The 24,062-nt window shown below is 44.4% G+C and overlaps 1 protein-coding gene across 1 annotated transcript in view; it reads left to right on the top strand.

Annotated features, from left to right (window-relative positions):
- The first annotated feature begins 2,590 nt into the window (after window positions 1-2,590).
- Window positions 2,591-24,062, top strand: part of NIBAN1 (niban apoptosis regulator 1) — a 206,013-nt gene continuing 184,541 nt past the window's right edge. The window contains exon 1 of the mRNA XM_075528350.1: window positions 2,591-2,818. Within this exon, the coding sequence (XP_075384465.1) occupies window positions 2,764-2,818 (55 nt within the window). The 5' untranslated portion in view covers window positions 2,591-2,763. The remainder of the gene's footprint in view (window positions 2,819-24,062) is intronic.

Raw genomic sequence — 24,062 nt, 5'->3', positions numbered from 1 at the left:
ATAGCTTATGAGGTACCTATAAGAACTCAGTTTAAGACATGAGAACACTGAGACACGAACATAATGCCAGTTTACCAGCCCACATGCAATGAAACCCCCAGGCTAGAATTCACAGTGGAATCGTTGGGCTACCATGCCTAATAATTCTACACCGTACAACTCCTTCCTGTCCCTCGTCTTGTCTGTGGTGAAGGCTACAAGTGAGGAAAGAACAGCAGGTCGGAGTCATCAGCCTTCCCTCAGAGTACTCACACACCAGAGAGACAAGCTGGAACTAACTTCGGTCAGGAAATCACAATTCGTTTTCAATAACATTAACAGTATGCTGTGCTGCAATGATGGCAACTTGTATACTTAAAAAATCACGATTCTGAGAAACTACATCAGCTCTTAATTTTAAGAGCTGATTAGGTCACTGAGAAAGGAGTTGAATATTTAATAGTCAAATCATCGAGCATCTGAGTTATCTGGAAATGGCCCTTCCTTATTCATCCCGCTCTCAGCTTTCATTACGTCCAGATTTTACTGCTCAGAGCGCCTTCATGCTCTTCTTCAGCAGGTACCTAGTCAGTGCTTCCTAAGAGGTTCCATGCATGCGCTCGGGAGTCTAATGGGCACCACTGGGGCTGCTAAGTCCAAGCCTAGCAATTTGAAATGACCAACCTCTCTGTGGTGGAAACATCAGGCTTTCTGTTACCATAGAGATGGACAGCCCGCCAACCCAAAGGAGCTGTTTCCCTCTGTCCTCGATGGGGGTCATTATGAGTCTGAATCAATAGATGGCAGTGCTTTAAAATGAGAATGTTCCAGGTGTTTGTACTCGAGCTACAACAATTTTACAAAATAAAATTCCCTGCACTTCAATAATCCACTACGAAAGGAAACCAACCAACAAAACCCGACAAGAAACAATAGAAAAAGATAAAAGAAAACATCCCCCCACCTCCTTATGGAGCTCACATCTCCGTGGAGCGAGCTAGGAAGACAAAGAAAACAGGGTCAGATGACCCTAAGAGGCATGAAGGGTTGGGGGTAGAGAGAGGAGGGCAGATGCTTAGGTTCCAGGATCCTGGGAAAACACTCGGAAGGTGAAGCAGAGACTCGAATGAGACAAGACTCAGTCAAACACGGAAAATCAGAGGGAAGCACATTCCAATGGCGATGATCTCGCACAGACTCCCAGGCGCCAGTTTTGCTTGGGAGGTCCTCTCCCCACTCCGACCGCACTGCCATCAAGTTCATTCTGACTTCCAGTGACCCTAGAGGGACGGCGCCTGCGGGGGTTCTGAGGCTTTCAATCTGTACTGGATTTAGAATGGCTCCTCCCCCGCCCCTCCCAGAGGTTGGTGGTTTCAAACCGATGACCTTGAGTCCTACTCCACCGGGGTTTGTTCTAGGAAGAGCAGGTGAGTTCAGAGAGCGAGTCAGGGCCGGCATGTCAGGTAGGAGATTCTGGTTTTACTCAGGTGCAGGGAGACCAGTTCCAAGAGTTGAGCTACGCCCCAGGTAAGAAACGTCTGTAGTGATGGCAGTGGAGGGAAGAGTGTTTGGATATTGGATGTAGATTGAAAGTAGAGTTAGCAGGCTTCGCCGGTTATTTGAAATGTAGGAAGAGAAACTGGGGGTGATGTATGAGAAATATTTGTGTCGAAATACTAATAAGTGAACTTGGAGGGTTGGGAGGGGGACAGGAAGCCTTTGAGGTCCTCCTGAGGCTTTGCTTTCCCATGTCCGAACCACTTGACCTTGTGGGTGAGTCAACAGGAACCACTAAAACCCTTACTACCAGGAACGGGATGAAATTCGTGGTGACCTCTGTGTCCAAGCCGGTTCTGTTCCAGAGAGGCTACCAAGCTACACAGCGGTTGTGGGAAAGGAACACATGCGCTTTCCAATGAGCGACTTCCACTCAGGTAAGTCAAGAAAGGGAGCCTGCAGGTGTTTCACTGCTGGGTATACACCGTCTTACCCAGACCTTAGTTCCCCACCTCCAAATGGCGTTCTCTCCTTTCTTTCACAACTTCAGTCCCTCGTTTTGGCCAACGTCGGGGCTGCAGGGAAGGATGGATCTCCAGCTTCAGTGGGTTTTGGAATGACCTAGTCAGTTTGTGAAAACACAGGTTCCCAGAGTCTCTGGTGAGGGTGGGAAGGAGGCGATTGTGCATGTCCTTGTAGGTTTTACAGGGGATGCTGCGGACCAGGCTACAGGAGAACAACGCTTCTCAACGTTTGCAGGAGACCGAGTGTGTGGGGGTCTTCAGCTCACGGACACCCAGTGTAAGGGGGTCTTCCGCTCTGGGAGACCCAGTGTAAGGGGGTCTTCGACTCATGGAGACCCAGTGTACGGGGGTCTTCAGCTCACGGAGACCCAGTGTAAGGGGGTCTTCCACTCCCCGGACTTCTTGCGGGTTGACTGCAGGGAGAGCCCAGCTCGCAGAACTGCAACCAGTCACGACAGGCTCCTCCTGAAGGTGCGGACCCCAGAGGCCAAACTCGGCAAAGAGGAACAGGGGGAGAAGGAGCACGTCCTAGGAGGGGGGGGGGGGGGAGAGGGGACCTCCTTGGCGCGAGGCAGAGGTGAGGGCGGGAAGCCGGCGCGGCCCGGCCCCCAGCGCAGCGCGGAGCTCGCGGAGCTGCAGGGGGCGGCGCCTCGCGGAGGAAGTTTGCCGGGAGTCAGCGGCAGGCGGCCGGCGGGAGCTGTCAGTCCCACCCCGGCGCGCGGTCGGGCCAGCGCTGCGTTCCGCACCCGTCCGCACCCTCGCCATGGGCGCCTCGGCCTCCAGCCAGCTGGACGAGAGCAAGTGCGTCTACATCCGAGGTACGCCCGCCGCCAGCCACGGGGGCCCCAGCTGGTCCCCCAGGGGTGTGGGCGCCGGAGGGCTGCGGGACGGCGCGCCCGTCGGCGGGGCTGGAGCTCCGGGGCGCGGCGTCCGTCTCCCCGGCCAGCGTTCGGGGAGGAGGCCCGCGCAGTGCTCCGGGGGCAGGAGAGGGTTTGCGCAGGGCCGTGGAGGGCGGGGGGCAGGTGCGGGGGGCAGGGTGGGGCGCCCCGTCGTCTAGTGTGTTCCACCTGCCTGCACTGCGCTTCCCAGAAGCACCTGCTTCTGGCCTGGTTTCGCGGAATCTGTGCGGCTCGCGCGGTGCAGAAAACACCAGGGACATCCCTCCGCCCTAGATGGTTACCTGGGGATTCCCGGGTTGAAAACACAAAACTTCCCTTCCTTGTGACGTTGGTCTGGTTTCGTCAAACGTGGCAGTGGCTTCAGCTTCTCTGTGGACTTCATAAGTTCGCTGGTGGGATTTCACCAGAGGAGCCAGGGCGCTATCGTGTTGTTCCCAGGTTGACCAGTTCCTGTCCCTTGCCATTGAGGGGAAAGCAAAAGAGGAACACGTGCGTATTTTGCAATGGTTGCTAAAGTGACACCGGGGAGAAATTCATTTTGGGAGCCCAGTTATACACAGAGTGACTTAGTGAAGAGCGGGAAGCAGAAGAAAACAAAACAAACCGAACTGAAACAAACAGGAAACCTTGACTGTTTACCTCCTGCTAGTTGGTGTCCCCTTTCCCTGCCACGCCCACACCACAACTGCTACCCAACTTCCACTGCCCGCCCAAAGCCCGTTTTAAAATGGCCAGCTGGCCTTGATGTTAATGTTTTTTGGAAGGGAGGTTATCCTGTGAGTTGTGTGTGTGCGTGTGTTCGCATTTGCAACACCTTCTTACTAGGTATTAAAACTCAAATAAAATTTATCTTAGGAGCCTTGGTGGGGAGTGATTGCCTTGGGGTACTCAGCACAAGGTCAGCAGTTTGAAACCATTACTTCTGTGGAGAGTTCCAACTCCCAGGGGGCAGTTCTATCCTGACCTAAGGGGTCTCCACGGGTCAAAATCAGCTCAAAATTTTAGTTGGAAACCACCAGCAACTCTTGGCCCACAGGGCTACTTGTGCTCTGTCCCGCAGAGTCACTCCAAGTCCAAATCTCCTCCCTGGACAGCCAGTTTGTTTGTTTGTTTTGGGTTGCATGCTACTTCTTCAAAGAGATAGCTAATCTCTTTCTGGTCTCTGAGCTAGTTCTTTACAGCAGATTTACACCCCCAAGGAGGAAAGGGTTGAGTTGGTATTCTTTCCCAGATTCATTTTCAGGCACCAGCACATGGAAAATGAGGATGTCCACGTGTAAAAAGGGCATCAAGTCGGGGCCCTTGCAGAGGAACCTAGCTGATTCTCCAGCCTCCTGCTCTGGTGCTTTCCAGGTGGATGGTGGTCCTCAGTCCCTTAGGGGCATAACACCCCGTCAGGTTTAGCGCTTTGCTGCTGATTCATAAAAGGGGGGAAATATAGCTGATTTTTGTTTATATTAGTGAAAGAGGTAAAACCAGCTTGCCTCCATTTTAAAAAAGATGCCTTCCTTATTGTTGCTTTCACCAGGAATAATGCTGTATTATGAAAGTAACCAAATATATGAGAAGGAATTTCCATTGAGTTGCTAGCCAAAAAGTATGTTTTCTCAAGACCTTGGGTCCCTGGAAAGTTTAGAAATAGCTCAAGGGGGAGACATGGCTACCTTTAAAGTCTAGGAAGAGGAAGGCTCCGTTTACTCGAAGATTTCCTTATTGTGACAGTTGTTACTGATGTAACAAGCACTATATTCATATAAGAAAGTGCATTATCGTCTTTATTCCGAATTTACATAGAAGACTTGCAGTGAGTGCATCTTTTAAAATATTATTTTGTTGTTAATGATGAAAATATACACAGCAAACCATACCAATGCAACCATTTCAAGTACAATTCAGTGACCGATGACTTTCTTCAAGTTATACAACAACCCTTCTCATCCTCAGTTCCTCCACCCCACAAACATAAATGAATAAGCATGAGAGCAGAGCGTGTGACAATCGTGATGGCCGTCTTTCACTGTCACGGCCTCCTTCTCTATTTGGCAGGCCGTTTTCAAGGCAGATGCAGACAGGGTTTAAGGAGAAGGATTCAAGTTAGAATACCTCCAGAGAAAATGAGACATTGGCTCATGTGAGAATTCTGATCTTGCCAAGAGGGAAAGGAACTTCGGAAAAAGCGCCTCGTATAGTGCATTGTTAGTGCGTGAGCAAATTAAGGTCAAAGAGCTCTTCTTTCCTGAGGATTTTGAAGTCCCAACCCCCTTCACAAAACTCCTAACCTTCTCCTTACCACTGGCCCATGAAAGTCTCAAGCTTTCATTTTATCAGAAACAGAACAACTGAAAGTATGATGGTGAGGTTTAAATACAATTTTATGTCCTGCTTCTCATAATTTAGCTACCAGTGAATTACAGACGTGGAAACTCCTGTAGCTGACATAACATGTTTCTTCCCAGCTTGATACAATTACCATAGTTAGGGTAGATGAGGAATACCTTCAGCTCTTCGGTATTTCGGGGGTCAGTTTTGGTAGCTTTATTTTGTATGTGTCATAAGCAACTGCACTTCCAGTATCCTGCTGTGGTCGTTAGGTACCAGAGAGTCCATTTTGACACAGTGACTGTCTACAATAAAGCAAACCCCTTTCTGGTCTGGTACCAGCCTCACATCCCTTATTTTTAAACTCACTGTTGCAACCAGTGTGTCAAACCACCTTGTTGAGGGTTGCTTCCTACCCTCTGCTTTACCAAGCACGATGCTCTTCTCCAGAAACTAGTCTTTCCTGATAAGTATGTGAGACGAAGGATTCATTAGGTAATAAACTATAGGTTGTATGCTACTTCTCGTACACTTATAAGAAGCATTCTGACTGTACTTCTTCCGATACTTTCAATATTGTTCCCTAACACCAAAGGTCAAATGTATCCGTTCTTCTTTGGTCTTCTTTTGCTATTGGCTTTGGGTCAGTGTTTACTTTTAGACAAATCATTTACTAGCTTCAGTTTGGTTTGTTTACCCCCTAAGTGAGTGTTAATAGTGATCCTCATCACGTGGATGCTTTGAAAGTAGATTACTTTTTACCCAAGTCCACCACATAAAACTGATTCTAGCTCAAAGTGATCTATAGGGCAGAGTAGAAACACTCCTAGACTTTCTGAGTCTGTAAATCTTTCTTTCACTTTTTTGTCTTTTAAAAAAAGTTTTATTGACATATAATTCACATATCAAACAATTCAACAGTTGAATCATATTAAAAAGAGTTGTGTGATCAACTTGAGAATTCCTGTCTTTTTATATGTCAGGTTGTACAATATTTGTCCTTCACTGGAGTCTGTAAATCTTTAAGGGAGGAGACAGCCTCATCTTTCTCCTATGGAGTAGCTGGTGGGTTTGAACCACTTACCTTACAGTTAACTATGCAACATCTAACCCACACATTATTCCTTTTCTTTTCATTGAACATTTTTATTATCTTTTAATTCTGTTTTTCCACAAGCTTTTAGACTATATATATACATGAGTATACATATATATTTAAATTAAATCATTTTATTGGGGGCTTATACAACTATTGTCACAATCCACATATACATCCATTGTGTCAAGCACTTTTGTATATTTGTTTCCCTCATAATTCTCAACACATTTGCTTTCTACTTGAGCCCCTGGTATTCACTTCTCATTTCCCCCACTACCTTCCTGGTCCCCCCTCCCCCATAAACCCTTGATAATTTATAAATTAATATTATTTTGTCATATCTTACACCATCCAATGTCTCCCTTCCCCTACTTCTCCGCTGTCTGTCCCCCAGGGAGGAGGTTGTATGTAGATCCTTATAATCTGGTCCCCTTTTCTCCCTCACCTTCCCTCCACCCTCCTGGTATCGCCACTCTCACCACTGGTCCAGAGGGGTTCATCTGTCCTGGATTCCCTGTGTTTCCAATTCCTATCTGTACCAGTGTACATCCTCCGGTCCAGCTGGATTTGTAAGGTAGAATTGGGATCATGATAGTGGGTGGGGAGGAAGGATTCAAGAACTAGAGGAAAATTGTATGTTTCATCATTGCTACACTGCACCCTGACTGGCTCGTCTCCTCCCTGCAGCCCTTCTGCAAAGGGATATCCAAATGCCCACAGATGGGCTCTGGGTCCCCACTCTGCACTCCCCTTATTCGCAATGCAATGATTTTTTTGGTCTTTGATGCCTGATACTTGATCCCTTCGACGCCTCCTGATCTCACAGACTGGTGTGCTTCTTCCATGTGAACTTTGTTGCTTCTGAGCTAGATGGCTGCTTGTTTACCTTCAAGCCTTTAAGACCCCAGAAGCTATATCTTTTTATAGCTGGGCACCATCAGCTTTCTTCACCACATTTGCTTATGCACCCATTGTCTTCAGTGATCATGCCAGGAAGGTGAGCATTTCAGACTGTCAATTTGTTAGAACAAAGTGTTCTTGTGTTAAGGGAGTACTTGAGTGGAGGCCCACTGTCCATCTGTTTCCTTAATACTAAGCCTATAAATATATGTACATAGATCTATTTCCCCCTCATCGTATATAAATATATTTACATCTGTATATACCTGTATTTAGATCTGCCCACACATTATTCTTAACTTTCAGTAAATCACTAGGTAGAGCAATATCCACAGTGTTTAGAAATTACTTCATTATGAGGTATCAGGTTAGAAAATTGCTACCGTACTCATGTCTCTTACAACAAATTATGAATACCTTTTAAGGATTGTTTGCAGAAGTCTTTTAGTAGCTTCTCTTGATAACAGGTTATTTATAAGATAAATGATACGAGGGTCACTTTGTATCACATGGACAGTGGTAGCCTCTGTTATTAGCAACCGTGTAGGCTGTGGCAGAACTGCCCCTGCGGGTTTCTGAAGCTGTAATTCGTTATGGGAATGGAAAGCTTCATTTCTTTCCCTCGGAGGGGTTGGTGCTTTAGAACAGCTGACCTTCCAGTTCGCAATCCAATGCACAACCACCTCCGCTGTGAGTTGAAATTGACTTGATGGCAGTAAGTCAATGAGTACGAAAGCTTGAATCATCCAGGCATCAGTGGTCAACTGAAAGAATTATTTTTTTAAAAGTAGCTAAAAAATTTTTTTCCCTTAACTTTTGGTATGCCTGCCATGGAACTATAGCTTCAAGGAAGACATCCATTTTCTTATTTAGGCAGTATTTTCTCCACTTAGAACATGAATATATGCCAAAGGATGCAAAAGGAAAACAAGTCTGAGACATTCCTGTGGAGGGTCAATGCTGCGGCTGAGAACTGTGGAATAGACAGTTATTCATGTCAAAGGTAGAGTCAGACGTGTTTCTACAAGATGAGAAAATTGTGTCTAAATTGTTGAATGGAAAACCACTGCCATGGGGTCCATTCTGACTCTTAGTGACCCCGTAGGACAAGGTGGAACTGCTCGGAGACTCTCACTCTTTAAGGGAGTAGCAAGCCCCACCCTTCTCTGTGGAGCGGCTAGTGGTGCCCCTCTGGTTAAAGCCCAGAGAGTAACCTCCACAGCACCAGGGTCCTCTTGAATTTTTGTTGTATGCTTTGTGTGTGCTCATAAAATCCAGGATTGACAACCTAAAGAGACAGCAAGTAGAATCAGAGTTCTTGGGGGATACAGTTGGGGAGGGGTGGTAAAGGGAAGCTGATATCAAGTTCAAGAAGGAAGAACATGTTTTGAAACTGGTTATGGCAGCAATCATATATTACTGCTTGATGTGATTGAACTATGGAATGGTATGAATCCGTATTGGTTCCAAATAACATGTTTTGGAAAAAATGAATAAATAGAATTTAAATTAAAAAAAAAAGAAGCTTGCAAGTGACCACCCAAGGCACAAGTTGTCTCTCTTCACCGTGACTAAGGGAGGCAGGAGAGTCAGTAGAAGGGGAAGAAAGGGACTGCGTGGACAGCTGCCTCCATGACCAGCTCCCTCCTTCGCCACGAGACCAGAAGAACTGTATGCTTTGGGTGCTTTTACTGAATATGTTGATCGACGATTCTGTAGAAAAAAATTCTGATAAAAAGGGGACAATGCAGACCAAAAGTTCAGATTCTTGTGGAATGCAGGTTATCTGGGATCGTGGAGTCTGGAGGAACTCTTGAAACTATTATCCTGAGGTCATTTTTCAGTCATAAACCCTGGTTTAAAAAGCCCTCGAGCCTTTAAAAACCCCATAACAGATTAGCTTAATCACTAAAGAATGTCATCATTGTGCCGTATGCGCTCTTAAAGAACTATCTGTATGGAGTGAGAGACCAGCAACTGGAAAGATTAGATAGGAACCCAGGGAACAACAGAGAGTATGTTAAGGGGAGGAACGATTTAGAAAGGAGGGAGACATGGTTGTACAACTCAGTCATCAGTGCCCCTGAATTTCTAAAGAAACCACGTGGCTCTGTGTGCATATTCGCTACAGGGAAAATAAGCAATTTAAAAGAAGAAATGATTTTCTGCCTTAAAAAATATCACAAAAGGGCATCAAAAAGTTCATGGAATAGCCCCATTGGTTCATTCTATTTTTCAACAAACTTTGTGAAGCTCCTTATAGCAGAGGGTTTTATTAAACTAAAAATCTGATTATCCTCAAGTTGATTGTGAATTGGACAGTAGAGTCACCCCAGTGGGTTCCCAATAACTGTAACCTTTATGGTATCTGCTTTCTTTCTCCCTGGGCGCAGCTGGTCGGTCAGTTAAGAACTTTAGCCATTGTGCCACCAGGGCTCCTTAGGGGTTAACCTAAGTGGCCAAACATGGAATTCATGTTGACAGTGTGGTTCGTGTTCGCACGCATGGAAATGAGTGTATTTCCATCGTCAATGTGGACGGGAAGAGTGCTAGATGTTTACTTGTGTTTAACTCCTGGTGTATTTCCATCGTCAATGTGGACGGGAAGAGGGCTAGATGTTTACTTGTGTTTAACTCCTGTGTGGAACGAGGTCACACTTTGTTATTCTTCCCTCTTAAATTGTGAGTGGAGATAGTACAAGAACTGGTTCCATTTACCTGGGTAATTATGACATTTAGAATCCAATATATTAGACTTTATTTTTTTTTTAAACTCACTGGTACCTTTTGTTGGCATGAGCTATCTTGGGATTCTCCAAATAGATCATCAGCGCCAGGTGATGCCTTTGTTGACCAGGCTGGTAAGGCGAGTGTAACTGCAATGGAAAGTTAGGATACACAGTGTGGCATGCACTGTTGGATAGCAATCCAAGAGTCTTCTCTTGTTCCTTTTTTGTAACAGTGTTCCAGTTTTGCTCATGTATTGAGCTCCCTCCAGCACCGTATATTCCTGAGAAACCAGCCCCCTTAGAGGAACCCTGATGGTGTAGTGGGTATGAGTTGGTCTGTGAACCAAAAGGCCAGCAGTTTGAAACCACCTGGGGAGAAAGCTAAGCCTTTTCTACTCTTATAAAGGTTTACATAAGTCTTGGAAAGCCACAAGGGCAGTTCTACCCTGCAGTGTGGGATCAGTATGTGTCAGAATGGACTCCCTGCAGTGAGAGCCCCAGTCACCACCTGGGAGAGGTAGGTGATAATTGGTCTGTATCTATTTCCATGACTGTTGTGATAAATCTGGCAGAGGGGGAGTTTATTTGCTGGGTGCTTTTAGAGAACTGTACCTCCACTTTAGGAAGTAGGGGAAGATAAGCAAAGTTTCAGCTCTTGTTATGAAGTTGCCCATCTATATGGGACCCTGGGAACTGCTGTTTTGTCTTGGAGAACAGGAGGGAAATTAGCATGATGAGAATTCCTACACTTGAAAGGAATGAAAAATTGAGGCAGTCTCAGAGTGGAGACTTGCTGGTAGTTGGCTCACCTGGATAGGTTTTGTCATGAGACCTACTAGTCCCTTCTGAGTTGTGGTGGTCGAGACTGCTTGCTGTCCTCTATTGTCCTCTGTTTTCTTTAATAATGTGGTTGCTAGTCCTCAAAGTAGCCTCCCTGATTTTAAACACTTGAAAGAAGTCTTATGTATCAGAATTGCCCCAGATTTAGTAATGGAATCCTCAAACTTAATCTGGTCCTATGCACTATAAGAATAAAGACATTTTCCAGCCACTTTTAAGGCTAGATGGGGCCATGCGATGACTAAGTTTTGGCCAATGGGATGTAGGCAAGGTTACTTCATAGGTGACTTCCAGAAAATGATCTTAAAAAGAGTTTTTCTTTATCTTAAACTTCACAGTACCCACTACACTGTGAAGGTAGATGGAGCAATGATCTTGACCCACGAGAAGTTTATTCAGAGCCCAGTAAGGACTACAGGTAGTACAGCCCTCATGCCAGCACTGGACAACTCACCTGTGGACCTTCATTGGTCCATTAAAAATAACCTGCTTTATGGAAATCAGTTTTGAATGATCCTCATCAACATGATTACCTTATTTTTCTTGCAGCCAAAAGTATTGTAAGAAATAAATTAAGGACTTTGTGAATGGATCTTCTTTAAGACAATTTAATCCACAGAGAGTAAGAAGTGGGTAAAGATTATATCATGAAGGTTTATCTTTAATTTCTAATTAAGAAATGATGACTTCTCCTCAGAAGTAAGGAATTACAAATGCCATGTGATACAAGGGGAAGAGGAGGAGAACATCCAGTTTAAATGATGCTCAAATATATAATGTCACATTATATTTGGACTGACCAGGGCCCGTAAGCTTCTCAAACTCCTGATGAAGTTAGAGGAACTTTTGATTGAAGACCATTTGGAATTTCCCATGTCAATAATAATTTGGTAGAGACGAGAAGCTATTTTAAACCCCCAAATCTAATTTTATTCAAAGGCATAAAGGGTTTTGTGAATTACTTCCAAAAAAAAAACAAAAACCAAGCAGTTACCCCATCCCCCCACAAAAACCAAACCAAACAAAAATCCAAACCTGACAGCTGTCGAGTCAATTCTGACTCATGGCTACCTTATAGGACAAAGACAAACTGGCCCATAGGGCTTCCAAGCCTGTGATCTGTATGGAAGCAGACTACCACTCCTTCTTTGATGGAGCCGCTGTTTTGTCTAAACCTTTTGGTTAGCAGCCCAATGTTTAATCCATTATGCCACTAGGGACCCTCAAGAATTTTTTACACACTCACTGCTATTGAGTTGATTCTGTCTCATAACCCTACAGGAGAGAGTAGAACTCTCAGACACCCACAGGGTTTCAAGGGAGCAGAAAGCCTCATTGTTCTCCTTCATGTCAGATGTTAGTTTTGAACAGCTGATCTTGTGCATTGCAGCCCAACTCGTAACCCACTGTACCACCAGGGCTCTTCTGAGATTCAATCAAAATATAGGAAAGACATTAGACTGACCCAGGTGAATGTTCCTTTTGGACCCATGGGAAAAGTGATCACTTTTCCTCCTGTGTCTCAGTTCGAATCTTCGTGAGGCCTATGCTGATGTGGATGAAGCCCTTCTGTTTCTGTGGACAACACAGGGTGTAGGAGGACCACACCAGCAGGGGGCCTTTCTCATAGTAATTCCTGTGTTGTCATGTCAGTAACCATGTATGTCCTTTATTACTCTGTGTGTGTGGGTGTGTGTGAACCACTGGACTGATTCTAATTCCACTCTGCCGTGAGTCTGGGGGAGGTCGGAGCTGGATTCACGGTAAGACATGTAATAGCAGGAGCCCAATTTGTCACAGCAATTTCTAATTTAATTAAACTATGTGTACGGTGAGAGTTCCACCAAATATACAGTGTGAATTAAGGCTATGCATTTTAATCTCCCACTCAGCAATTTTCATTTTCTTTGTCAGTCAAGCTAGGGAGAGCTCAGCCAAGCCAAGAAACAAGGCACATACAACAATTTGCATTGTGACATGGGAAATGGAATCCGAAGCAGAGGGGGGAAAGGATAACGAGAAGGAAGACAAAAGAATACAAGAATACAAGAGATCTGCTACACACAGTTGGTTTGAAGCACTTCAGCAAAAGGTTGGGTATGTGGGCTAAAATTCTAAGCACCCCAATTTAAAAAACAACAACCTAAAAACCAACAAACAAACCCAAACCCCCAAGATACAGACATCTGAACAAAACCCAAAATGCAATACAGATTTTCCCATTTGAAACTGGAAAATTCATTTAAAAAAGAGACCAGCAAGTTGCTGCCAATGTGAAAATGTGAGCCAGCTTTTAAAAGTGGCTTTTCTTTTCAGCACACATGTTTTTCTCACTGACGGGAGGAGGGGATGGAAGACTTAGAGACATGAAAGCAATTAATATGGTTTTGCAAATTGCAAGAACTAAAAAGTTTATATTTCTATGCTTGATGTTACTTGGAGTGAGTCTGTCGGGTTAGAAAAAATTGATACTAGTTTTTACTGGGAACTCTGAAGTGATTCTGAAAAAAGTTCACCGTCTGAAGCAGTTTTGGAAGAAGAACAAACATCTCTATGCCAACTGATGCAAAAACATTTTTTTTCTTTCTGATCATTTTTTAAAATTTAAAAATAAAACATAGATTCAGAAAGCCATTCAAAGTAAATGCATAGCTTTGTGAATCATGTGAAGAAGAATATCTCTGTAATCATTACCCAGGCCAAGAAATGGACCTGAACTTGCTATCCCAGAAGTTTCCCTGTACCCTATCCTTGTCTTAGAATCTTTTTGTCTCTACAAAAACAACCATTAAAAGAGTGGTCATTTGCTAGTTATCTATAACTTCCTAAGTGCTGCAAAGGATTGCATAGCGATTGAGTCTATTTTGACTCACAGTGACACTATGTTTTTAAAAAAACAATGGAAAACCACTGCATTCCAGTCTATTTTGACTCCTAGTGTTGTCGAAGCTGTAAATCTTGAAAGGAGCGGGCAGCCTCATCTTTCCTCCTCTGGAGCTGCTGGCAGTTTTGAACCACTGACCTTGCAGTGAGCAGACTGATGCTTACCTAACAGCTCTGCCTCCTACTTCAAACTCTCAAAACTTGATTCCAACTCACAGCGCCCCGGTAGACCCGAGCAGAACTGTTGCCTCATTTTCCTCCCTTACAGTGACTGGTGGTTTCCACTGCTGACCTTGTGATAAGTGATCCAAAATATAATCTACAACATTACCCAGTCCCCAGTAGGACAGTCAAACTGCTCCACAGGGTTTCCCAGGATGTAATCTTTATGGAAGGACCGCTGGTGGTGAAGCAAGGTTGGCAGTTCAAATACACTAGTCATTCCATGGGAGGAAGAGGAGGCTTTCTGCTCCATAAAAAGTTATAGCTTCAGAAACCCACAGGGGCAGTTCTACTCTGTCTCTTAGGGTTACTATGAGTCAGAATTGACTGTATGGCAGGTTAGTTGTTTTTTTTTAAAGTTATATTAGTTTTATTGACATATCTTACACAATCCAATATATCCATTCACCTACAATTCGGTTGTTCAATCCCATCGAATGGAGTTATACAATCATCAGTGCTATCAGCTCCCCATTTCCCACCCCCAACCCCAAGTTCGGTTTTTGTCCAGAATCCTTATGGAGGCAGATGGCCGCGTCTTCCTACAATGGGGCAGCTGGTGGGGTTGACATGCTGGCGTTTAGGTTCGCAGCCAAGCCCTTGGCCATTGCCAGTGCCTCTCCAGATGTTGCTGGTGTTCGTTCGCTGCCCGCTGGTTGGTTCTGACTCAGCGCGCTCAGTCCCGCACCAGCTTCACGACTGTCGAAGTCCATTGTGGCGACTGCAGTGTGACTCAATCTCAGTGCGGGCTTCCCCTTTTCACAGCCCTCCTGCTTTACCCAGCAAGATCCTTCTCCTTCTAACATGTCCAAAGTATGTAAGGCAAAGTCTCCAAGAGGTAGCGGCTCTTATGTCAACGATTTGCTGGCAATTTTGCTATTTGAGCTGGTTTCAGCTAGACGCTTCCACTAAGTAGAATCTATTTCTTTTTGTGTTTCGCTGGGGCCTTCCCTGCAGCTGCCTTCTTCTGGCCTGGTGGCTGGTCTCAGCTAGCAAGACTTTCTCCTTTGCAGATGTGCTCTCTCTCCGCGTGGTCTCTCTGGGTAGGATCGCTAGATTTCTTAAATGGTAAGTACGGTTTTTAAAGGTGCAGCATCAGAAGCTGCTAGGGCTTCTTAGGGCTTGAGGGTGGAGCGGCAGCATTGCCGGAGCCACAGTCCGCTGGACAGAGAAAGTTCCAGGGCCAGCCCAGACTCAGGGGGAGAACCGCGCACAGCAGTCGATGCTGCGAAGTGTGTGTCACCGGGGCCACCGCCGTGAAGGACCAGCAACCCGGGGTCGTAATAGTGCCTTCTGCACACTCCTGTCTTGGCTTTTTCACCCACGCTGCAGTTGAAGGGCCCTGGTGGCCTGGTGGTCACCCAGTGGGCAGCTGACGGCGAACACAGCAGTCTGAAAGGAACCAGCAGCTCTGCTGGAGGAAGGTAAGGCCTTCTCCTCACCAAGGAGGACAGTTTGGGGAACCTACGGTGGCATTGCTTCTTTGTCCTGTATGGTGGCTGTGAGTTGGCATCAACTTCATGGCCAGTGAGTTTGTAAAAAACTCATTTAAAAAATACGAGTTTAGTGTTTGGGGAGAAAGACAGGGCTTTTTACTCCTGTAAAGAGTTATGGTCTCCAAAGCCCCCAGAGGCAGTTCTACCCTCCTGCAGTCCCAATGGACTCAGGGCGGTGAGCACGTCTCATGGTGCCCCCTTCACACTATGTCTCTGAAGTTCTTTGAGAGCACAGGTCTCTTTATGACACATTTGTCTGACATCTGTTGAGGGCCTGGGCTATCTGAGTTCCCCACGCTCGGGAATTTACTCATGGTGCAGCTCCACGCATTTCATCGGCACTTCCTCCACATTGCAGGCAGGAGCGTGCGGTGTCTGAGGCTCAGCCCTTTTGCACGCGTCTAGCCAGTGCTGCAGTCTTTGGTTAGAGAAGCCCACTCGAGTCTTCACTGCAGCGCGTGCGTCATCCAGAGGCACAGAACATCTTGTTTCTCTCTCTCTCAATTTCGCTCTGCCGTCTCTTTCTCATTCTTCAGTGACTCAGTCACTGGATATGAATCACACTGATTTAATGTAGTGTCCTTTCGACATGCTAGCATGTCTAGCAGTCCCTGGAAAAGAACATCCTGCTTGGTAAAGCAGAGGGCAGTGACAAAGAGGAAGACCCGCAACAAGATGAATTGACACGGTGGCTGCAGCAAATGGCTCGAACATAGCCACAGTGCGACGATGGCACAGGGCTGGGCGTGTGCGTGTGTGTGTGTGTGTGTGTGTGTGTGTTTCCTTCTGCTGTACAGAGGGTCACTATGAGTCAGAACCAACCCAACCACTCACAGGGAAATGACTCCATTGAGAGCGCAGAGGGAGAGGGAGTTGGATGGAAGTGGTGAACACCGTGTAACAGGGCCAGGTTCTCAATCGTCGTTATAAGGCAATAAATAATGTCTAGCTTGGAGAAGCTTGAGAGTTGAATTCAAATTTATTTCAGAAAACCAGACCAGTTGCCATTCGGTTGACTTGAAGAATTGAACATCAGAAAAGTAGCCAAATATGCTGAGAGTAGTTGCTTGCATCAGTTGTGAGGGAAAGAAATGGCTGGTTGCCCGTCATTTTCTTTACAGACTTCTAGAGGGATTGAATTTTGGATGTGTATTCCTGTGATGAAAATGAAAGTTAATTTTAGTAATTCTTTAAGTTGCTTCTGATCTAAAGAACTGTAGTGATTAAATAAAGCAATAAGAGTAAAGTCATGAAATTAAAGGGATATACAGGGTAAACGAAAACACATTCTACATTCAGATCTTTTGAAAAGTTTGCCTCTCAATGGGAAGCAGTAGGAAGGTGGAAGCAGGGTGCAGTGTTAGTATGCTTTAAAATAGGGATGCTCATTGTCATGATATTGCAGAAAGGGCAAACAACAGATGTGTGAAAGAGAAAGGAGAGAACAGTGGGCCCTGAGGAAGCAGGCGGGATGGGACCGAGAGCAATCGGAGAGACTGGCCTTTGACGAGGAGCAGGCTACTCTCTGTGGGGGATTAACCAAACCTAACCATCGCCATGGAGTTGGCTCTGACTCAGGGCCACCCTGCACAGGGTTTCTGGGCCTTTGTTGGTCTTTAGGGGCCAGGCAGCCTCACCTTTCTTCCTTGGAACGGCCGTCTGGTGAGTTGGAAGCATCAACCTTGCACTTTGTCCACAGCGCGTCCAGGGACCCTTTCTGTGGCAACAGGAGGGAGGGAGGGACAGCGAGGAGAGGAGGAGTTCCTTTTGTTCGATCCCACGTGAGGCCAGGTTATGAGCTGGAAGAGGAAGTGAGGGCAGGGGAAGATAGGCCGTGAGTGGAGACCAGGTGAAATCTCTGTTTTGGAATACAGGGGTGATTCAAGGGCTGAGGAACCATTTCGGGCCTGGTAATGACGAGGCTGTACCCCTGTCTCTAGGTAGGTGTTTCTCTCCAGCGTCACCTGGCTGTAGGGCTAAGGTGAACTCAAAGTGCCACGGACTCTGCAGTGGAAGGACAGAAGCTTCCTCTCTGTCTGTGGACAGAGTGAGGTAGGCTGCGGGCTTTCTTCCAGGGTGCCTCTGGGTGGATTCAAACTGCCAGCCTTGTCGCGAGCAGCCGAGCATGTTAACTGTTTGCTCCACTCAGGGATTCTGAAGATTAATTCCTTGAATCCTTGATTTCCATGATCTATTCGTGCATCAGGTGACTCTTCAGGAGACATAGAAAGAGTGATCTGAAGGGAATGGGCCAGACAATTTCTAGCACTTCCAAAGAGCTGGGAGTGTTTATGTTCCATCATCCAAAGTTGGAGGATTTATAATACTCAGGCATTGGCTGTACAGAGCCCTCAGTTGCAGGGAGCACAAAGAGCACCCATTCTCTCAAGGCTAGCGCCTGCTCTGAACCTGCTCCAGTAAAATAATGGAAAGCAAACCTCGAGGGGATCACACCGATTCCAGGTAAGCGAGCACAGCAAGCAAGTCTACCGTTCTTTGTACAAATACAACCAAGTGCTCTTCCAATAACATAAAAGTCACAATATCTGGCATCCAGTAGAAAATTTCCAGGCAAATGAACAAACAGGGAAAGAAGATTCATTACTAGAAGGAAAACAGTAAACCAGTCAACAAACAGACCCAGAAATTACAGCGGTGATGAAATTAGCAAAGAAGGACAGTAAAACAGTGCTCAGTATTCATATGTAGGTGGAAAGCTGCGTCAGCTTGTGATACAGGAGGTGTGCCACGGTGCCGGAAGCCATGCCACCAGTGTGTACCAGCAGCGTTACCCATAGTGGACAGGTCTAACGGGAATGTCCTGACCTAAGACAAACTAGGAAGAACATTCTGCTTCTGAAAGATCGTCAATGAAATCTTACAGTTCATGTCAGAACACTGTTCAACTGGACTCAGCTACACAGTGATCCTGAGAATGATGCTAGAGCAGCCAGGCCTGTGTTCTGTTGTCTGTACCATGAGTCAGCATCTACAAGCTGGTGATTAATAACAAGAACAATGACAACAACCACATAGACTGTAGTAGAGATAAACACGGCCTGGTAAGGCATGGAGTGCAAGACAAAATGAATTCTAATTCCCAGGCTTTAGGGAAAAGCTCTCTGCTGTCTGTCTGAAGCCTATTGGACACGATGGGAAGATGGCAGTTGGCTTGAGCTGTTCTCAGCACTATCGGCACATGTGGGAGAGGAGCAGAGCTGTCTACAGAGCCTGGCATGTGCCCGAGTAGCAGTTGGGATGGGGCTGGCCAGGGACCAGGGCAGATGTGGAGTCAATTCAGAAATGTAGGGACCTTGTGGATGCTCTTTCAAAAGGACATCATGAGTAGTGGCCATGACTTTGGGGCTCACACAGGGCAGGTCGAAATTTCTAGGATTAGCTCAAAAGAATCCAGAGTTTTCCCAAATTTGGACAGAATGATTTCCTATATAAGTCACGTTGAGTTGAGCTAGCTAGTTTAGCTAGAGATGTCTGTATAATTACCTGAATGAGACACAGGCTTAGAGTTAGGATAAAGATAAATTTTATTAACAGCAATGGCAAGTATTTAATACCTGGATTTAAAATATTTAAAATGGCTGGGCTAAATCAAAGGATTAAATAAGGAATGCTAATCGAAATGCACTGTGTATACTTAAAATAAATAAGAATTTTAGAGTATGACGAAGACTGGCGCATATCAACTGAGATAGCAGCGTTCGGTAAAAAGTCACGACTCTTGGTGATCTGACAAATGATCTGACAGCTGGAAATGCTAACATTCAGTGAGTGACAACTATGTATGAAGAGGCCTAGTGGTACGGTGGGTTATACATTGGGCTGCTAATTGCAAGTCCAGCAGTTCAAAACCACGGGCTGCTGGGAGGAAAAAAGGCAAGGCTTTTTACTCCTAAAGATTCACAGTCTCAGAAACGTACAGGGGCAATGTTTTACAGGGTCACTGTGAGTCAGAATTAGCTTGATGGCAGTGAGTTTTGAGTACTATGTACGAGGGAGTTTCGAAAGGTTGTTGGAAAAATTCTAATTCCATTTTCCCACAGATTTTTGAAGTCCACTTGCAGTTATTTATGTGCCCGTGACAAGTAAATGTCTCACAGAAGAGCAAAAGGGTATTATATCTTCTGGAAATTTCAAGCCGTGTGTACAAAGCTTTCTCTTGTTTCTTTAAATGGTGCAGCATCAACTTGATAGGGTTTGAACCGTGACTGGGAGAGGGTGTTCTAGTCCCTTTAAATGAGCTGATCATCAGTTGGAATTTATCTCTTGGTATGAGTTGAAATGGTTTATTAAAGCTTTGATATCATAGCTTACCTCTAAATGGTCTGTCACACACATAGTAACACATACAGGCATCTCCTGCTTTTTGAAAACCTGAGCAGAATTTTCACATTTATGGGTGGGGAGTAAAAGGCCAAACCAGAGTTTGAGGGGTTTTTTTTGGCTTTTTTTTGCAGTGAGTCCACACCAGTAGTAGTGTGGTATCACTAAGTTCCTTGCTCTGTGTGTTAGTCTGGTTAAACTAGAGAAACAAATGCATGGACACTCATCTGTGTATAAAAAAGCACTTTATGTAAAATATTTGAGCAATAGAATATTGAGAAAAAAACCCCGCCCAGATCAAGCCCTTAAGTCCGATATTAGCCTACATGTCTGATACCAATCTATAAAGTCCTCTGCAAACTCAAGAAACACATGCAATGACACTGAATGCAGGAAGCTCACAGGCCAGTGGGTGCAAAGTCTTGTGCATCCAGTGGTGGTAGAGGCATCCCAGTGCTGGCAGGGGTCTTCATGTGGCTCCTCCAGCTCCAGGGCTCTGGCTGCATCAGCGTAGCTCCATCAGGCTCATCATCAGTAATGTCTCACAGGGAATGTGTGTGTATCCCACCTGGAGCAAGCTGTTTATCTCCTTAGTGCCTCCAAATGAGGTCAGCAAGCTGCAACCTGATTGACAGGCTAACCTCCACCCCTTCACTCTTAAGTCTCAAATTGACCAGAGATTATGTAACTGCCACACTGTAGAGCTATGCTTGCATCCAGCCCTGTTAGCTCTGAATGATGTGTGGTGTTCTTGGTGGTGTGTGTTACTTGGTATTGCTTCAGGAGTTTTTTTTTTTCCTGGAATGTTCAGGCATTTTCCCATATAAATGAGTGGAAATTGCTTCTTTGCTTTACTCTATTTGGGGTTATGAATGGTTCTGAAGAAATGCTGTACTTTGAAGACAGCGGGGAGAAACCTGTGCATGTCATTCAACAAGCTTTACAGGTGTGCTTCTGCAGACAGCCTCGTCATATGATGATAGAGGTCATCGTATTCTGCAACCATTATAACTGTCTTTTTTTGACTGCATGATTTTTGAAGTGGGTGTTTTAAGTGATGTATAATTGATGTATGGATTGTGATAAGAGCTGCAAGAGCCCCCAATCAAATTTAAAAAAAGAACTTCCCCCTAGGGTATCTAAGGCTTTCAATCTTGGTGGGGCAGACTGCCACACCTTTCTCCTATGGATTCACTAGTGGATTATTCACTCCCTGACTTTTTTATTAGTTCAATTAATAGTTTATCAATGTAACCACTGAGCCAGTAAGGATCCTTGTGGCTTATAAAGAAAAAGCCCACTATAGTGCAGTTGATTCACTCACAGTGACCCGATAGAGCGCAGTGGTCCTCAAACTTCCTAATGCCGTGAACCTTTAATACAGTTCCTCATGTTGTGGTGAATGCCCTCCCCCCAAAGCATAAAATTATTGTCGCTACTTCATAACTGTACTTTTGCTGCTGTTATGAATCATAATGTAAATATCTGATATGAAGGATGTAATTTCATTGTTACAAATTGAACATAATTAAAGAATAGTGATTAATCACAAAAATATATAATTATATATTGTGAAATATTTATTTCTAATTACAAATAAAAGAAATTTTGTTATGAAGCATGGTGTAGCATGTGTAACAGTCTTAATATAACAACAGTAAACTATATTGCTACATTTTGCGACAGTATGTGTAAAAAGCCATCGTCAGTGCCAAGGTTGAGATAGCTTCTTTCTCACCAGATCAGAAATTCTCAGGGCAGTCTTTGCAAGAGCACAATGAAGATCATCTTCCATAACAAGTCTACTTTTGTATGTAGACTTGATAATCAACAAGCTGGAAAACCCTGTTTCACAAAGATATGTTGTTGGAAATGGAAGAAGGAGGCCCAACACAGTCTCAGACAGAACAGGATATGACTGCAAACACTTGATCCAAAATTTTGTAACTGGCATTGTAGAGATATCTGTTCTCGCTGCATCGCTGTTAATAAGTTCAATGAACTCCTCTTGTGCTGTCTCAGGAATATCTTCAACTCTGACTGTAAATGGGCTTCTGGCAAGTGCAAATGGGGTGTCAGGTAGATTTGGAAAGTACGATGAAATTTTCATCTGCAAGTGTGTGCAAGTGTTCTTTCACAGAAATGATCATCGTAATCCTTTTGTCTGGTTCAGTGCCATGTTCCTCAAAGAAAGCAGATAAGGTAGGCAACATGTAAATTTTATTTTCATCCAATTTTTTTTTTTTTTGCCAAAGCTAAAGTTTCATTTGGAATGATCGGATCTTTTCAGACAAACCGAAGCATGTTGCATTTGGTCCTCGCATTGACAAATTTAATTCATTCAAGATGACAAAGATGTCAACCATGTAAGCTATTTTCTGCAGTTCACTTTTATTGCCAAAAAGTGCTTTGAATTGCAGTCTTGCTTTCTGATTAAAAAACGTTTTGGGTTCATCATGAAGCTCAAAATCATGTTTTAAAACTTTTCCTCTTGACAACTGTCTCACTTCAATGTGAAATTGCAGAGCATTATTCGGCACATCCAACTCGTTGCACAGTTGCGAAAAAAGTCCACTATTTAAAATGCTCACCTTTACAAAACAGACAGAATTCATGATGCTTTTCTTTACTTCTTGTAACTCTTGTGGCAGTGTCTTTGTTGCTAATATTTGCCGTTGAATCATACAGTGAGTTCTGATGACTTTCGATGACTCATTCAGTACCAAACGTTGAAATCCAGATTGACAGCCTGGCATAGCTGGAGCACCATCTGTGCAAACTCTACAAACCTTTCCCCAAGAGATCTTATGCTCTCTCAGAAATTAACCAATTGTGTCAAATACATCACGTGCAGTAGTTGTCGTTTCAAGATGTTTGCAAAAAAGAAACTCATCGTTAAAGTCACCATCATTAATATACCTCATGTAAACCAGTAACTGTGAACAGTTTGCAACGTCTGTAGACTCATCAAGTTGGATACTAAATATTGGAAGTGGAACAGATTTAATTTCCTGGATTACCTGATCAAGAATATCAGCAGACAGTGTCTCTAGGTAAGGAAATTGCACTCAATTTCATAACAAATTCATCTCTGATCATAACTCAAATGATGTCTTTGGCCAGTGGCAACAGTAAATCCTCAGCAATGGTGTGAGGTTTCATGGCTCTGACGATTCTGAGTGCCACCAAATATGAAGCTTCAACAGTTGCTATGTTTTGTTTGTAGTCCTTGCCACCAGTGTCAAGTCTGGATTTCTTGAATCCACCAGGCTTCCTAGATTTGGCTGATAGAACTTCACAACCAATAACACATTGCCGTTCCTCAATTCCTGCTGTAATTATTGAGGTAAAACCATACTGTAAAAAATCCTCACTATATTTTCTCTTCTTAATTTTCTTCTCTACACAATTCATTGTCATGGGATGATTTGCTAATGGAAATAATATATAATAACTAATAATACAAAAGATGATATATATGGCATAGTTTAATCAATACAGTTCATTAAAGTTTCCTATGGTTTGCCATTCTCTTGTTGTTTTTAACATATCTGTTACTATCACAAGGAGGCAGTATTCATATTGACCACAGCTGAATATAAAAAGACTGATCAGTATCTAGATTACGTTCCCATGTGTGATAGCCTGCGTGCATAAAAGAAAAAATCCACGTAAATTCATGTGCAAGAGAGAGTTTTATATAAAGGTTAATTGTGCATCAAGAAAACATCCCAACCCAGTACTGTCTAAGCCCACAAGGTCAACATTAACCCATATCTACAAAGCCCTCCTCCATCTCACAGCATGCAATGATGCTGACTGCAGGAGGAAAGCTGAATCAGTGAACGTGTAAGCATCTCAGCACTGGCAGGGGTCTCCACATGGCTGCTCCAGCACCCAGGGCTGCATTGGGGTAGGTCCATGCGGCTTTTCCTCAGGGGTGTCTTGCAGGAAGTGGGCCTTGCCAGTTGAAGCAGGGAACTGACTAAGGCAACTACACCCTGGTCCAACCATCAGAAAGCAAGAGACCCAAGAACTAGAAAGGCGAGGCTCACCGAGCCATTTATCCCTCTGCCCTTTAATTAATCCCACATGTGTTTATCGGCCAGGTTGGCACAATAAACTTTAACTATATAACCATGGTACAGATATATATATATGTATATCTCTATATATTGTCAGTCTTGATTATTTTACAGTACATGATTTTACATTTATCAAGTAATTATATTTATGAAGTGTTGTTTTACTTCCAATACTGCTACTTTCAACACAGTAGCTGCTTTTAACAGAGTAGCTGCTTTCAACACAGCTCTCTACACAGTAGCTGCTCT

The sequence above is a fragment of the Tenrec ecaudatus genome, chromosome 1 (assembly GCF_050624435.1).
Source record: "Tenrec ecaudatus isolate mTenEca1 chromosome 1, mTenEca1.hap1, whole genome shotgun sequence".
NCBI classification, from domain to species: Eukaryota; Metazoa; Chordata; class Mammalia; order Afrosoricida; family Tenrecidae; genus Tenrec; species Tenrec ecaudatus.
The sequence above is the reverse complement of the archived record's forward strand: the minus strand, read 5'-3'. Positions and strand labels throughout refer to the sequence as shown.